Below are 17,977 nucleotides of genomic sequence, written 5' to 3'. Positions count from 1 at the left end.
GTAAGTGTAGTGACCCACTCATTTATGTAGCGTCGTCAACTAACACCTGTACTGAAACTAAAGATACTTCGCTGTTCCACTTCTATAAATTTCAATAATTAGTTCCCTCTTTCTTTCTTGACTAGCATATCATGAAAAAATATTAATTTAGGTAGAGTATTCGTTTCATTCAGCGATGACTTTAGCCAGAGAGTAATAACGGAAAGCGGGGTCAACGAATCAGTTTTGACTGAATAATATAACTTAATTCAGTTTAAAAACCTGACTATAGACAACAGCTCGTAGGAAAACTTCCTCAGTTGTACCTGTCGGACTTATTTTCACCGAAAAGTTCTTCCTTATACTTTCTGCAAACGGAATAAATCAGAAAAACTTAAACTGGTTGTTTCATCACCCATAGTCTTTGCGTGCTCATTAATTTAGTTCTTACTGGCTCTACATCGCGATTGTTAATTTATTCATAGCACTAGATGTGTAGATAACATTTAGGAGTGTATTAGAGTAAATTTTCTAACAACTGAAAGCTTCTAGAGAGAACGCTCAGGTGGAATTTATAGCATTCAAGGTACCAAAACAGTACAAAAATTATCAAACAGTCTATTGTCAATTTCGTCAAAGTGCAGCCACCAATGTTAGAAACCCACTTGCCTAGGGAATAAGAAAAATAAACGCTGAAAAAACGTTGAAATCTGGTTAGCTTAAAAATTTGGTTATTTGCAAGTTTCGTTCCCAATAAAAGCATTCCATTAAACAGTTTTTTATATAAACTGAAAATAGTATGAATTTTATCAATGTATACAGGGACCAAAGCACTACTCTCTTCGCACCGTCGACAGCCATTTAAACTACATTGATATCAAAATTTCTTCGCGCTTTGTGCAGTGAAGGAATTAAGGCAAGAGACTGCAAAGTTCCATCGCCAAGCTACACACTGAAGGCTATTTCTAGTGGGTGATTGCGCTGTTAGGACAACCTTGCTTGTTGGTACATTGAGAGCGCCTGTGGCGTCACACGAGTGGATAGTGGACTTGGCGGTCGGCATGGACGAGGCGAGAGCGACCGCCGGGAACTCCTCTTCCCAGGAGGACGACGACCCGCTGGGCGGCTACTACCTGCTGTGGAACCTGTCCGCGCTGGCCCTCTCCTCTCCGGAGGTGGACAACTCTACCAACACCACCGCCAACAGCACCCTTTTCATCGTCGACTCCCTCTTCCCCAGCGGGTATTCCCTGCCGCACATCATCCTCGCCTCGATCGTCGTCACGGTGCTCATGATCATCGTCGTCGTCGGCAACATGCTGGTCATTATTGCCATCGCGACAGAGAAGGCCCTCAAGAACATTCAGAACTGGTTCATCGCGTCGCTGGCTGTCGCGGACTTCTTCCTGGGTCTCATCATCATGCCGTTCTCGCTGGCAAACGAGATCATGGGCTACTGGATCTTCGGCAACTGGTGGTGTGACGTGCACAGCGCCATGGACGTGCTGCTGTGCACGGCGTCCATCATGAACCTGTGCCTCATCTCGCTGGACCGCTACTGGTCCATCACGCAGGCCGTCGACTACCTGAAGAAGCGGACGCCGGTCCGCGCTGCCATCATGATCGCTCTCGTCTGGCTGCTGTCTGGCCTCGTCTGCATCCCTCCTCTGCTCGGCTGGAAGGTCGACCGGCCCGTCGAGGAGTTTCCCAAGTGCCAGGTATGTGCCCGCCGACCCGTTAATTTGTTCTGCCTCAGATGGCATCTGACGATCGCCCAAATCTTGACGCACAAAAATTAATAAAATCAGGCAAAATTAAATTATGATTATTTTATAGTTAAACATTTCATACGAACACAGTGGAATACATGAGGATTTCTACACTTTTTTCCATGAATTAAGATTCCATTTTGTCATTCATATCTAAACGGAATTATTTATTTATTCCCAAATGCTTCTGGCAATGTTTCATACAACCAAGTTGTAATGTATCGTTCGTCTGTCAGCAAACAGCAAATGTAAGTGGTAGAGATAATTAAACATGCTCAGTGATATGCAGTGCGTAGGTAAAGATTTACTATGTAAAAGGCACACCACAAAAGCAGTAGAAAGTTGTTAATCTCATCGTCAAATGACATGTCTGACGCTGATTTGGCTTCAGAAAAAGAAAATAAGTCTTCTTTCTAAGCGCCGATTGTATCAGGTAGTGCGTGTTGCAGAATGTGGAGTTGTTCGATAACCAGGTTGAATATGAAAAATCTTAATTTAATTTTCGCGTCAAGTAAAGGTGTCAACACTAATTCGGTCTTCGTAATGCATTATGCGGGTTCTAATTGAAATGAAATGTTGTAACAGCAAGATGCTATAAACGATCGGTCTGTTGGCTTTCCAACAATGTACGTAACCTATTTTGAGACATCTTTTGCTTGAACAGGAAAGACACAGAATAAAAATCCGTAGTGCCGTTGTGCCTTACTGTTAACGTACAACTAACGCTAATGTAAAACAAAACACTACATAGGACCGAGTAATTACAAGCAACGCCTTAGAGAGCATTACTGACGTCAACAACAGGTACCGTGACGGAATGGAAACACGCACAGCATATACCGTCGACATTTGTACCGTTGTGCACTATTTTCAGTATAGTGCAGATTTAAGGCTTATTGCGACAAGAAACCAAAACGAAATGTAAAGTCTGTGTAACGAGCCGCCCGAGACCACTCAGATCTCCCTGAACATCTAAAAATATTTGGTTGGAGTTCACCCCGTATATGACGGCATCAAAGTTAAATTAAGTATTCGTAGTATATATATATATATATATATATATATATACATATATATATATATTAGACGTAACTGGAATGACAGATAATCAACATCTTTAAGTTCTTCGTATAGTTTTTTCTCCATTTTTACTAAAAAAATAAAAAACTGCAGGATATTATCTTCAGCCGTACAGCAGTCGTGATCTGTTCCCTTTCTTCAGGTGGTTCATCTTGTTAGGAATCAAGTGACATGCTCTTAATCTGTTAATGGCAATAATTTCCTTCTGTTTAAGACGAGAATTAATAAACTGTGGAGTATGAAATATGTGGTGTTGAACCGTCCAGTACCAAGTTCCTTTGAAGTTAACTTCTTCATTATGTAACAATTTCCTTCCGCCGTTTGCCTTTACCGCAAACCGCTGATAGCAAACAAAATGCGGAACTGACCTTACAGTGATTGCACTATGTTTGGCAAGCTGGTCAGCTCATTCATTACGCCTTCGTCTATGGCCCGGTTTCCACTGGAGAACTATCGATATTGTAAATATCTCAGGAGGACCCGCTCTGAACAGTGCGCAGTTTTCCCTGAAGCTCCCTTGGCAAACGACTACACAGCACTCGTTGAATTGGTACATATCAGCACTCTATCGATTTTCAGCGTTGTTGAATATCAAATGGCTCGTATGGCTGGAAATAACTCAGCTGCTACAAGCTTTGCTTCAGTGTTGAAAATTGCGTTGTGATAGTATTACTTTTCCAAATTTAGGAAACGTAACGTTTTTCATGGATACTCCAAAAATGTTTTCAGACAGCTACTTTCTCAGTAGTTATCTCAGTTATGTTTATATCATATGCAAAGAATTTTCACTCACCTTGAAACTTCCTGACAGATTAAAACTGTGTGCCGGACCGAGACTCGAACTCGGGACCTCTGCCTTTCGCGGGCAAGTGCTCTGCCATCTGAGCACGACTCACGCCCCGTCCTCACAGCTTTACTTCTGGCGGTACCTCGTATCCTACCTCCATAACTTGCCTCTTGCCCGCGAAAGGCAAAGGTCCCGATTCGAGTCTCGGTCCGGCACACAGTTTTAATCTGCCAGGAAGTTTCATATCAGCTCACACTCCGATGCAGAGTGAAAATCTCTTTCTGGAAACATCCCCCAGGCTGTGGCTAAGCCATGTCTCCGGAATACCCTTTCTTTCAGGAGTGCTACTTCTGCAAGGATCGCAGGAGAGCTTCTGTAAAGTTTGGGAGGTACGGGACGAGGTACTGGCAGAAGCAAAGCTGTGAGGAGGGGGCGTGAGTCGTGCTTAGATAGCTCAGATGGTAGAGCACTTGCCTGCGGAAGGCAGAGGTTCAAATGGTTCAAATGGCTCTGAGCATTATGGGACTTAACATCTATCCTCATCAGTCCCCTAGAACTTAGAACTACTTAAACCTAACTAACCTAAGGACATCACACAACACCCAGTCATCACGAGGCAGAGAAAATCCCTGACCCCGCCGGGAATCGAACCCGGGGACCCGGTCGCGGGAAGCGAGAACGCTACCGCACGACCACGAGCTGCGGACAAGGCAGAGGTCCCGAGTTCGAGTTTCGGTCCGGCACACAGTTTTAATCTGCCAGGAAGTTTCATATGAGCGCACACTCCACTGCAGAGTGAAAATCTCACTCTGGTTGGAACTGAATTTTAATTATCATTACTATCGAAACATATTTCTACGCTTCATCAGCCGGTTTGTATGTCTTCAAAACTTTATCTAAAAGCTGCAGAGAAACTAATCTAAACCTGTGAGATGTAGTGTTGCAGAAGGATGCTGTAAATTAAGTGCAGTGCTAGGAAAGGAGGAGGAAAGGAATCTGAGGAGAACACTGACTACAACAACTAACACGATAATAGTACATATGTTGGGATGGAAGAATTTCAGTGTACCTAAAGGGAGTTGAAATAATACGGGAAGCCAGATATTGGAATATGTCCAAAAAATAATCTAGGACGTTAGATGTAAGTGGCACTCTGACAGAGATGGCGATAGGAAAGGTAGTAATGGCGATCTGCAGAAACGAATCAGATGCGGTATGTCCACCTCCAGGTCCAATCCCCCCATCTCCACACAAATTGAGTTGGCTGCGCAAATATTACCTGGTTTAGCTTTTTGTCACAAATTTGCACTTCACTGGACATATCCTTGCAGCACTGCACTTGTCCTGACTGCAGCTAAAGCTCACAGCAACGTTGTAGTTCCAATGTTACGTGTACTGTAGTGCCAAATTGTGACATAAAATTGAGTCCAGAGGTGTTTACACTGGACACATATTAAGCATATATGATGCCTAACATGCCTAATACAATTAGATAAATCTGTGTGGGAAAAACAGTAAGAAATAGAGAATTGCAACGGCCACATAAATGTATTCTTAAGCCCACAAAGAAAAGTCAACACAGATAATATGTGTTGAAATCACTAAATATACTGCCGTAAATGAGCAGATCGGAATAAGCAATAGCCCAGAACATCTTTAATTCCCGTTTCTGAGACTTCGTCGTACCACCTAACGCCGAGATGGTGTGAAAATCGCGTAGAAAACGTTTATTGAATAAGGTGCTTCTTTAAAAACGTCCATTTAGAAGAACTACAATAAGCTTACGTAACACAATCACTCATTTTATTCCAACCGTATCAGATTGTTATTAGAAAAGACTCAAGTGTTTGTAACGAGACGAAGAAAAGTTGTTCATCACATTCCAAGAATCTATAATATCATCCATGACGTGTGTGGACGATCTTCGCCATTATTAACAGGTATAGTCGATGGTGCTGCGTGTATGGTGTTCTTGCGAAGGCGGCCAGTTGTGTGAATCGTGTTTAATTTGTTATAAAATTCGCACAGTGCCGCATGCCTTCTTACATCGAAATATCGTCGCGGGTTAAGAGATTCTTGAAAGACACACGCAGAAACTAATTTTTACTTAGAAATACAGGGTATACACCCGAAGGAAAGGGTGAAAAGTTTATTAAAGCGTCGTGTGTGTTATCAAAAATTGCCTTTCTGATACCAGTACTTCCTTAATTTATAGAATAACTGTTACACGTCGACTATAAAATTCTACCTTATTAATTTATACACAACGTAATGACGATAGGTTTTCGTAACGCATTTCATCCTGTTGCATCAGTACTCTTCTGACGTGTCTTCTATGACACATCCACTGATGTCTTCACTTGATTGCCGGCGGTGACTCTTCGCAAGTGGTCGTCTAAAGAAGGATTGCTGCTGACGTAAAACTTGACGACGTCTGCACTTGCATCCGATACTACTCCAGATATCTTTTGCACTGTTTTATTTTTATTTATTACCTGTACAACAACCTTTTAGATATTTTCCTCAGCTACAATGAGGGCATACTAATGTGTCCTTAGTGCACTAATAACCTCCGTTAAGCTACTTTATGGAAAAATGTAAACTGTAGTTGTTAACCACAGGATATTGCAATCGTTCATCCGTCATATGAAGCCTAGTCTTATTTTTGTCTTTATTACTAAATTATTATTCCTTGATGGGAACTACACTCCTGGAAATTGAAATAAGAACACCGTGAATTCATTGTCCCAGGAAGGGGAAACTTTATTGACACATTCCTGGGGTCAGATACATCACATGATCACACTGACAGAACCACAGGCACATAGACACAGGCAACAGAGCATGCACAATGTCGCCACTAGTACAGTGTATATCCACCTTTCGCAGCAATGCAGGCTGCTATTCTCCCATGGAGACGATCGTAGAGATGCTGGATGTAGTCCTGTGGAACGGCTTGCCATGCCATTTCCACCTGGCGCCTCAGTTGGACCAGCGTTCGTGCTGGACGTGCAGACCGCGTGAGACGACGCTTCATCCAGTCCCAAACATGCTCAATGGGGGACAGATCCGGAGATCTTGCTGGCCAGGGTAGTTGACTCACACCTTCTAAAGCACGTTGGGTGGCACGGGATACATGCGGACGTGCATTGTCCTGTTGGAACAGCAAGTTCCCTTGCCGGTCTAGGAATGGTAGAACGATGGGTTCGATGACGGTTTGGATGTACCGTGCACTATTCAGTGTCCCCTCGACGATCACCAGTGGTGTACGGCCAGTGTAGGAGATCGCTCCCCACACCATGATGCCGGGTGTTGGCCCTGTGTGCCTCGGTCGTATGCAGTCCTGATTGCGGTGCTCACCTGCACGGCGCCAAACACGCATACGACCATCATTGGCACCAAGGCAGAAGCGACTCTCATTGCTGAAGACGACACGTCTCCATTCGTCCCTCCATTCAAGCCTGTCGCGACACCACTGGAGGCTGGCTGCACGATGTTGGGACGTGAGCGGAAGACAGCCTAACGGTGTGCGGGACCGTAGCCCAGCTTCATGGAGACGGTTGCGAATGGTCCTCGCCGATACCCCAGGAACAACAGTGTCCCTAATTTGCTGGGAAGTGGCGGTGCGGTCCCCTACGGCACTGCGTAGGATACTACGGTCTTGGCGTGCATCCGTGCGTCGCTGCGGTCCGGTCCCTGGTCGACGGGCACGTGCACCTTCCGCCGACCACTGGTGACAACATCGATGTACTGTGGAGACCTCACGCCCCACGTGTTGAGCAATTCGGCGGTACGTCCACCCGGCCTCCCGCATGCCCACTATACGCCCTCGCTCAAAGTCCATCAACTGCACATACGGTTCACGTCCACGCTGTCACGGCATGCTACCAGTGTTAAAGACTGCGATGGAGCTCCGTATGCCACGGCAAACTGGCTGACACTGACGGCGGCGGTGCACAAATGCTGCGCGGCTAGCGCCATTCGACGGCCAAAACCGCGGTTCCTGGTGTGTCCGCTGTGCCGTGCGTGTGATCATTGCTTGTACAGGCCTCTCGCAGTGTCCGGAGCAAGTATGGTGGGTCTGACACACCGGTGTCAATGTGTTCTTTTTTCCATTTCCAGGAGTGTATATTGCGAATGACATGGGGAGAAATACGTTCTTTTAATTAGAAAACGGCTGTTCTTATATGTAACCACGTTTTAGGTGCATAGCGTATGTGGCTGCTGGTGTTAATTGACAATGAAGGGAGCTTTTGTCGACAATGGGGTCACTGTTCTGTTTGCTTAGTTCCGGTTCAAGGTGTAAAAGTTATATTTCATGTTCAGCTGCTGCCTATTCCACCACCATCATTGCCACCTATCTCTCTTATAAAATTAAATTAACTGACGTTTATTGTATAGCACACGTAGCTCATAGTAACAGTACGTAAGTATTGAATGATTTCTAACGATAAGCCCCATAACGCTTCGTTTTCACGTCACTTAACGTTTCTCTCCGTCTGCTATTTTCCCACAAAAGTAACGCCGCGTTGTTATAATCGAGTTAACTACGTAATTATACCTCAAAATGGGCTACTAACCAAAAGTTTAGTTGCACATTGGTTTCAGAAAATTTGTGGCGCTACAAACGTGTTGTGCCGCAGGGTAGTGTAGCTGTAATCATACAGTATCGTCCTGCATGGTACTATACAAAGCCTCACGGTGTAACATACATAGTTAAAGATGGTGCCCGGTAACGGTGCTGACATACTCGTATCCCTCTTCCGTAATACATCACAAAACTTCTCACACACTTGGGAGACAACTTTTTATTGTGTCAAGAAATTCTCTGGTTCGCAAAATATTTTCTCGAAGAATACAACTTTAATAATGGATCTGATTAATTTTCCTCACAGTACGCAGTTATTCTTCGTAATTTATACCCATTTCATCATATATTGACGAAAGCAAACGAAGTGACTTAAGGAAAATTGCATTGTGACCTGTTAACAATTTATAGTACTTATAAGGACGATTATTTTGCTGTCAGTAATATTTTGTTACCAAAAATCATGAAGCAAGGTCTTATTCTTAATATATCTGGCACTAATATATAATTGTCTGGTGAAGAAACTTCGTCGAAAAAACTGATTCTGCGACGAGTGAGTTGGTGCAGTGGTTAGCACAATGGACTCGTATTCGTGGGGACGACGATTCAAACCCGTGTCTGGCCATTCTGATTTAGGTTTTTCATGATTTCCCTAAACCGATTCAGGCAGATGTAGGGACGGTTCCTTTTGAAAGGGCACGGCCAATTTCCTTTCCCATTCTTCCCTCGTCCGATGGGACCGATGTCCTCGTTGTTTGTTCCCTTCTCCGTAAGTTAATTTTGCTAGAAACCCAAGAATAATTTTTACTTTTCTTCTACTCAGCGAGAACGGTATGTTCGCACTACGTATAGTATTATCAAAGCAGATTAGAGACGAATGACGCTCGTTATGACTTGCTCTGAAATTTTTAAAAAAAGGTGACAAGGCTGTGAATAAATCTCATGTACTTTGGCAAGTAAGTATCGGCTGACGAGCCGTCACCTGAGGTTTCCTGAAGATATGGCCATCGTATGTAACTTACTGCCTTTCTCATTCTGTGGAGCGATTCACTGATCACCAAAGTGAGCTCTCAAGGGTCCTACAGAATCCCTAAAATCAAAATGATATTTTATTTTGTTAAAGCCGTCACGCAAACAACCTGCAAATAAAGAAACACACCAAACGACAATGAACGTGCATTTGGTCACGGACAGTATTTTCTTTTCTTGTATATTACGAACACTCCTTTACCACCGGCAAATGGCAGTTTTCTGTATCGGTCGATAAACCGACATTCTCATGGAATGCCTGTTTCGGTCAAATGCTTATATTCTGAAATTATATGTCACATGTAGAGTGATCTTATGATCCACTTTATGTTTGCACTGTATCCCTTCCCCCTCAGGTATCGTTTTATACCGAGGAATAGGGGTGAGGTAAAGAGTACTATACTGATGACCGGTGTGGACAGCGTCTTCATTTCCTTTTCCCTATAATACTGTCTGACACTCGTTGTAATGTGACTAGTCATAGTGGATGAGACAGCCCTTTGATCATCGCAACGTAGGCCGACTTTCCCCCCTGCGGCTCATGCAAACCATGGAAGTTGGATTTCTGTGATACCCGTACCTATTCATTTAATAAAGAAATTTATCAACACAGACTAAGCTTTGGTTCATGCCTGTTTTCCTGTCTTCTGTCTTGGTGAATAAACGGTCTTCTACTGATCGATTTATTGGGAACTTTCTGAATTGTAAAAATAACAAGGAGTGTCGTTGCTAGGAATGTATTGCGCCATTTAGTTGAATTTGACGCGCAGTTTTTTCACAATCGTAACTATAATCTGCTCATTCTCGATACAAGTATAGCTGACGCATCCACACTTACTCAAAGCAGTGTTTGGTTCAGGCAGCCCTTAGGAGAGTCCCCCTGTCAGGAGGAAGGACGTTAACTACACGTTGTTCATAGAATGGTGGAGAGAGAGAGAGAGAGAGAGAGAGAGAGAGAGAGAGAGAGAGAGACCTTTCGAAGAGTGAGGAACCACTGCCCGTATCTTTTTCAGACGAAAGGCCCCCTTCCATCGTTTAGTAACGCCACTGCTGTAAATAACTAACATTAACGTTTCTTGTTTATAGGGATGGCTTTTGGAAGCAGCCTATCACCAAAACAGGCTGCCGGGTTCAAATATGGAAAGAAGCACTTATGAGTCTTCGTAACAAAGAAAACCGTGCGGCATGTACTTGCCTTTATTCGCGAAATAACGCTGTCCGGCCAATCCCGGAGGAATCACGTTGTTTCCAACGTTGTTACAGCTACTGCTTTGTTCACAACGGACATTACCGTCCATTTGACGACGAACGTGCTGCATTTAGATGAAATCTTTTTCATGTACAAAGTATTTATTTTATTTGTTTTATGTCCTACCAACATATGAGCCGTGAGCTACAGGAAAGTACCGGTAACTCCGTAGGTATTGCCAAGGCAAAATTTAACATCGATGTGAAATTCTTTCGAAAATCAAGTGATGCTGCAGAATAGCCTATTCCCTTGTCCAACCGCCAGAACACTTCCTCAATAAACATGGTTAAGTACTTATGCCCCTAACAACCTTCGTAAGGCCTGCATCGCCGCCATTCATATGTGGAGAAAACTGTGTAACCTTCAATGCTGTTGGAGTTTTACCGGCACAACTGGAATGACAGATCTGCCATTACATATACTGATGGATGGTAGTTTACGGTTAAGCATTCTGTTCCTGAATCGATTGCATCTTTATAAGCTGCTTCAAAGGACCGAAGGCATAACTGAAAGCAGTATGTTTTATTCTTATAGAATGACGGTCACCCAGTTTATTTATTAATTTAGAGTCATAAGTCTTCTTAATGGTTTGATGCTGCCGCCATGAATTTCTATCCTGCGGATTACAGTAGCACATGCAATCTACGTACTCAATTATTTGTTGTATGTATTCAAATTTTTATTTTCCCCTATACTTTATACTCCCTCTTTTTACCCCCTATAGTTTTTACCCTCTATACCGCCATCTAATGCGATGAAAGTCATTCCCTGCAGTCGTAACACATGTGCTATCTTAATGTCCCTTCCTCTTGTCTGTACTTCAGATATGATGCGTACCTATCTCTAACCCTTCGATTCTCTTCAGTTCCATTTTTCTCACTGTCCTTGATTCACTACCATAAAGTGCTGTCTTCCAAACATACATTCTCAGATATTTCTTCCTCAAACTAAGACTTAGTATTTGATACCACTAAATTTCTTTTGGCCCGGAGTGCCGTCACTCCCTGTGCAACTCTGCCGTTTATGTTCTCCTCACCTTGTCCGTCGTGGGTAATTTTACTTCCAAGGTAGCAGAATTCCTTATCTTCGTCTAGTACTTTCTCATCAGTTTTTATGTTATTCCCGCTGTTCTCATTTGTACTACAACTATTTCTGGTTTGCTTTCCATCCATAGTCTGTATTCTTGAGGCTGTTCATTCCAGTCAACAGATCCTGGAATTCTTCATTTTCGCTGAGTCGCAATGTCATCAGCAAATCTTATCACTGATATCTTTTCACCCTGAATTTTAATCCCATTCTCTCTGATATTGCCGTCATTCACTTTAGATATATAAATTGAACATCAGAGCCACAAGACTGCATACCTATCTTACTCCCATTTTAGTTCTAGGACATCGTTCTAGGTCTTCCATTTGTTGTTTTTTTTTCACTCTTGGTTGTTGTACATTTTGTATATTACATACCTTCCCCTGTAGCTCACTCCAGTTTTTCTCAGGATTTCGAACCTCTTGCACTATTTGATATTTCCGAAGACTTTTTCTAGATCGACAGATGCTATGATCGTGTCGATATTTTTCTTCAGCTTTGGTTTCATTATCAAGCGCAACTGAGGGCTGTCTGTCTGTTACCTTTATCTTTCTTAAAGCCAAACTAATCGTCTTCTAATAGATACTTAATTACCTTTCTCAAGTTTTATTGAAAGGAAACCAAAGCTGCTTCGCGATGTATCTCAGCTCGCTCACGTACACGGAGCCACAAACCATGTCGTTTACTGAACAGCTATACTGCTTTATTCACACTCTTTTCATTAGACCTAAAATAAGTATTAAACATTTCATAGTCACGCTGTAAATTTTGAGGTAAGTGCTGGTTTTTTCATTTAGTAGCGGAGCCCAACTCGATTTATTTGATTCTGAATAAAAAAAAGGGGCTTCAACATCGCCATCACTACTTGTGCTACTGTCCATCGAAGGCACACAGTAGTTGAGGCCTGCCTAACATCGCTTTACGTTGAACGCAATTTCTAATAGTATCTACATACTTTACTCAACTTAACATGGCAACACATGAACAATAAAAAGAGAGGATAACGTTGCCATTATACGTAGCTTCCGTGTTGAAATGTCTCTATCCCGAATTAGGATATGTACTACGAGGTTGGTCCTTATTTTTCAGAATTTCATGTTTCTTCACGCACACCCACTGTGGTTTTTCATTTTGTTTTAAGAAGAAGAATTTTAAGACATATTTTGTTGAAACTGAAGACGAGGAACAGGTGCCACAGTGCCCGAGAAGCTGTGTCCTGCCACTACACGTTGTTAACTCCGGCTCATGCTTGTGCTTGATTGCTACCACACTCGCGAATGTAATTTTCACTCTGCTGCTAAGTGAGCGCTGATACGAAACTACCTGCCTGGACCGAGACTCGAACTTGGGACCTTTGCCATTCCCGGGCTACGCGAGCACGTCTAATGCTCGCTCATTCAGCCCTCGTATGTCACAGATTTTCTTCCGGCAGTACCTCATCTCCTGTCATTCAAACTTCACAGAACCTTTCCTGGGAAACTTGCGGGCCTACGGTATCGCGGAGACACGGCTTAGTCACAGCCAGGGGTATGTTTCCTAAACGAAATTTTGACTTTGCACCAGAGTGGTGAATTCAGTGCCGTCAATAGTTCGCTCATGTTGAAGAGGTGAAGTATAGATTTATATTTGTTAAATAAGTTTCCTTTTTCCTGGGATTCAAACATTTTCGCCACATAGACTACGAAACATCCTAAGGTGGCATACGATACGGGAGAAATAGGAGTGAGATTACTGTAATATTTTAACGGACTGTTAACAGACGATAAATAACAAAGAGAATTAATTTTGCGATGTGTGCAAGATCACCGAAGACAATACTGTGATTGTAAAAGAAACAGACTCTGGAAAAGAAACTTTGTTGAAACTAGGATTGAGTTATGCTGTGTTCACACATTTTGTAAGTTCTGTCACATAAAAGTTCTTAAATTCACCCATTTCAATGTATATGGAGTATACTTCCTAAACATGAACACATAGGTAGATTTAAATTTTGTGTTCCAATAAAAAATAGACACATTTACTTCAGTATGTAATTCTTATGTAAATATCTCTTTGTGATATGCGCTCATATTAATTAATCATATTAATTAATGAAATTTGACACATTATCGAGATGTGCCAAAAGCAAAAAAACGGAGGCCGTGGTGGGCTGGGGTCGGCGGGTGATGTGCTCAAATCACTTAATATTGTTGTGTCATCCTCACATAAGGATAACCCTAAAAATGGCAGTCAAGCACATGCTTAAGCAGTCTTCAACAACACTACTGACATGACGTAATTTCTCGGTCACCGCAGCGTTGATTCCTGGTCTTCATTTTCAGCGAAATAGGTCTCAGAATTCTTCTTAATACAAACGGGGAAACCAATGTGTACATGAAAAAACACAAAATTCGAAAAACTGACGACCACCGCAGTGTGCTACTTTCGATGTTGTTACGGTGCGCTGGTGTGAAAGGGCACGTAGTCAGAGATAATGTCACTCAGCGCTGCCCACTGAGCAAAGAACGGGAATCACGGAGGAAGGCCTGGGGTTTTGTCCGCGGTTAAAGGCTGATCCAGCACCGTGGCCTCGGCGCACAGTCCCCAGTTCGCAGTGCCCGGGCGGTGCGGCGGCAGCCAAGGGCGAAGTCTGGCGCCCGGCGCCGCCCCTGGAAGCTAGCCAACCCGCGCTGCCGCACACCGAGTCCCGGACACTTGTTCCTTCTGCGGCTGGCGGTCGCCTTCACCAACGCATATACGTAGCTATGAACGATAACGTTGTAAGTGCAGTGCCAGAGTAAGTCAGTGCGGGGCCCATAGCAAAAGCTAAGTAGTAATCCTTCATGTGCTTTACGGCTCAAAATTTAGGATACTAAATAAAACTGCACTTTACAAAAAAAGATTTTCCCAGTTTTATATGGGCTAATTTAGAAATAGCAATAGTTAAACCAGTGATGAAAGTGTCTCGTAAAAATATTGAACAATGGGGAATTGTGGGAATTATCTAATAAAATGAAACTTTTTTAATTTGGTAACTTCTAATGAAAGGGACTTTGAACATCGACAGTATTAAATGTAACTAATCTTGTCGCGGAAATGCTCGTTCACGGTGACGCATGTTCACGTCTAATTTATTTCACTGTGCGCAACAAGCTAATCTCCTTCCAGAAGCGTTCTATAATTGGGCCCCAGTAATGTCTTACCTGCAATACACGACCGGTTCTTTCCTGTACTGGCGTAGCTGCCATTGACAATAATAAGCTGAAAGAGAAAAACTCTATGCTGCGTGCTGTAATTTACCGCTTGTCATGAAAGACAATTCCCGATGCACTCGTCGTTCTGTTCATCTGCTACCAATGCTCTTCGTACTCATGGCGTTCTAAATGTATTCAAAATGTATGTCATTTAAGCAAGGGAGAGTATAAGTATAAATGAAAAACAAAAGGAAATCAGAAATTATTTAATTTTCTCAAAATTGTATATGCATCATTTAAACACATGTTAATAAAATTTCTCATTCTCTTTAACCCCATCACAGACCCCATGCATTATTTAAATATAATTATTACATCAAAATCTGCTTTTAACGAACAGAAATGAATGGAATTCGGCAATGCCTTGGACATATGACTGATAAATCGTCACCTTTACCTAACACTCGAAATCAGTAAACAATGAAAATTAACAAACTATAAAAACCGTTAAATACAAATGCGACAAATACCTTTTGGTTGCTGACTCGTTTAAGCGTCAAAATAAAATTCAGAAAATCTTTCCCCCAGTGGTATCCAATCCTTTGCTATTCTCCACTTCTCAAATTTTCTCATCTTCAAAAGAGAAGCACTTGCTCTGAAGCATAGCTCTTCAGCTGAGCGAACCGATCAACGTCTCATCTTGCCCAAGACACAATTCGCTCTCTCTGCTACTGCTGTTATGCCTACCGTAATCTATTTTACTCAAAAGAGCCGTTCTTAATACCCAAAGACGATGTACCTTCTCATGTGTTCAAGCTTTACAAATGTATCTATGGAAGATAAAATCTTTGCAATCTATCTGTTCCACAAATTACTGATAAACTCGTGCTATTGAAAACTGTACATTAGCAAATTGAAACATTACGTTAAATCGATACTTTACAAATACAGTCGACAAACTACTTTTTATAAATAAGATTACTTCATGATATAAGTGGCAGACAACGTGTTTCTCTAAGATTCTTCTAAGAAATACAAGTCAAATTGCTGTAAAAAGTGTTCGCAGAGCATGCAAACTACATGGCCTTCTCTTTGTACGAACCTTCCAATGGTCATTAACGTAATTTCGTTTGAACGTTGTTGTCCAGTGGTGTCCTTTAACTCATTTTTAATGCGCTTTTATGTTGAAACAACTTTATCCATTGCAGTTGGTGATCATCAAAGACAAATAAATGCGTGAAGTTGTTTTCACATTCTGGAAAGACGATTTCAATGAACGTACCATTAAAAGTCTATAAAACTGCAATCCACGGCTCGTGTTATTTTATTTCAAAAGCAGCTGTTTTGAGCGGCTCAGCAAACTGCACCACTTCGTCGCCTAAGCTTTCTTCTAAATCGACTGGATAAGCACTGACGATAACTGCACTTCTTTTCAAGATCTCTTCTGCTGTTAAGGACTTAAATTGGTAAAGTATTTCATCTTCAGAGACGGTAAGCTTTTTGGCTTTTGCTATAATATCTGAAAATGTTAACCGCGTTGCTTGCATGCACCAGTGTAGGAAAGCGAGTATCCCGTGTTAAGGACTTGATCAGACGACTGCAGCGAGGCACTAGTCGCTTACAAGCGCTCTAGGACTTCGTTCCAAGCGATACTCATTAACACTAGACTAAGAAGAAAATGAATTATAGCGATAACATTTTCTTATCACATCAAACACCGATAACTGGTACCTACTTACATTGTTGCATAGATTGTACATAGAATCTATTAATTCTTTTTTTTTCTTAACTTGATATCGTATACTGATTGGCCGGAAACAGTTTGAAAAGCTTGTAAAGATGTTGCAGGGGAGGCTGTGCTGAAAAATAATTGTTAATAAAAAAGTTCAATTAGTTGCACCGTTTCTGACTTATTTGCCACTAAACTGAGGCCGTCGGATGCTCAAATTGAAGCATTCGCCATTGTACCGAAACGTGTTCTTCGTTTGGTTTCCTCAGATCGAACTAACGTAGCTTTAAATGAGTATTCCAACAACTGCAAACCTTGGACTTATGGACTCACAGACGTCTGTGTATTACCTGACTTTCGGGCGTGCAAGTGCCTGAATTTGTGCGCTCAGTGACCTGACTGGTTAACGATAATTGACTCGGAAATGGCGCAACGTATTGAATTCTTTCCTTAATAGTTATTTCTCAGCATAAACTCCCCTGTAACACGCTTACAAGGTTCCCAGACTGTTTCTAACAATTTTGTATAAGCAAAACAAATCAGTTTATCTTGATTTTTTAATACTTCACCTTTTCCTGTAGAAAATTTCGTAATCATAAGGTAAAATTTTGTTTTGCTTTGTTAATACCTTACACTATGGGTTAGCAGCGGTGTTGTATCCTGTCAGTTCACCGTAACGGGCAAAGAAACGATGACATAAAGAAACGCAAGAACTGCGAATCCATAACACGTTAAATAACAATTGCCCACCAACATGAAAGCCGTCTTCCCTCTAGTCAGCACTTATAAAAATAGTGCAGGAGAAGTGAATATACTGTTGAGGGAATAAACTACTGTAATAGTAGTCTTATAAAAATAAATAAATACGGCACCCATAATTACTGTTCCATTGTAGCTAATAGAGTTCTTTTCTAATTGATCGGGTTATAATGACTAGCTCGGGCAACTTTAGGGAATTCTCCTGTAAGTTTTGCGGTGTTGTCGACTTACGATACATAATGTATACCACGGCCAATGCTTAGATTCTGAAATGAGCAAAAATTCGTACTATTCATTGTAGATTTGAACACCGCCGTCTTTCCATTGGACGGTAGGTGCAATGCCATTCATATATAACTTGACAGATTTTCTTACACCCAGGTTCAGGGTCCTCCAACGCACGGAGGCTCGTAGCAGATGCAAACTCTTGTAACATGGCTAATTTGGTACTTGCCGGTGCCCTACATTAATTGAAATATCAGCTTAGGGGATAAGCAGGTTTCAGAAACCGCTACATCGCAGTTCATAATTAAAGTGCTTAAATTGTTAAATAGAGCACATTGTTTCGAAGTATGACACCGACGGGTGACAACCGACGATAAGTCCACGTTCAAAATCACTGAGCTCTGCTAACCGATCTCTCTGCTGAGAACACCGCCTCCTTTTATACTACAGGATCCACCTCTTAAATATAGTGGTAAGTTCCACATTACTTAGGACTATCCGGATACTTTTCAGCAGATTACTAG

At 42.1% G+C, this 17,977-nt stretch overlaps 1 protein-coding gene across 1 annotated transcript in view; it reads left to right on the top strand.

Moving 5' to 3' along the window:
- The first annotated feature begins 1,040 nt into the window (after positions 1-1,040).
- The window catches only part of LOC126474396 (alpha-2 adrenergic receptor-like), a 283,881-nt gene continuing 266,944 nt past the window's right edge, over positions 1,041-17,977 (top strand). Inside the window, exon 1 of the mRNA XM_050101865.1 lies at positions 1,041-1,697. Coding sequence (XP_049957822.1) covers positions 1,041-1,697 — 657 coding nt within the window. The remainder of the gene's footprint in view (positions 1,698-17,977) is intronic.

Source organism: Schistocerca serialis, chromosome 4 (genome assembly GCF_023864345.2).
Source record: "Schistocerca serialis cubense isolate TAMUIC-IGC-003099 chromosome 4, iqSchSeri2.2, whole genome shotgun sequence".
NCBI classification, from domain to species: Eukaryota; Metazoa; Arthropoda; class Insecta; order Orthoptera; family Acrididae; genus Schistocerca; species Schistocerca serialis.
Note: the sequence above shows the minus strand (reverse complement) of the source record. Positions and strands in the feature narration are given on the sequence as shown.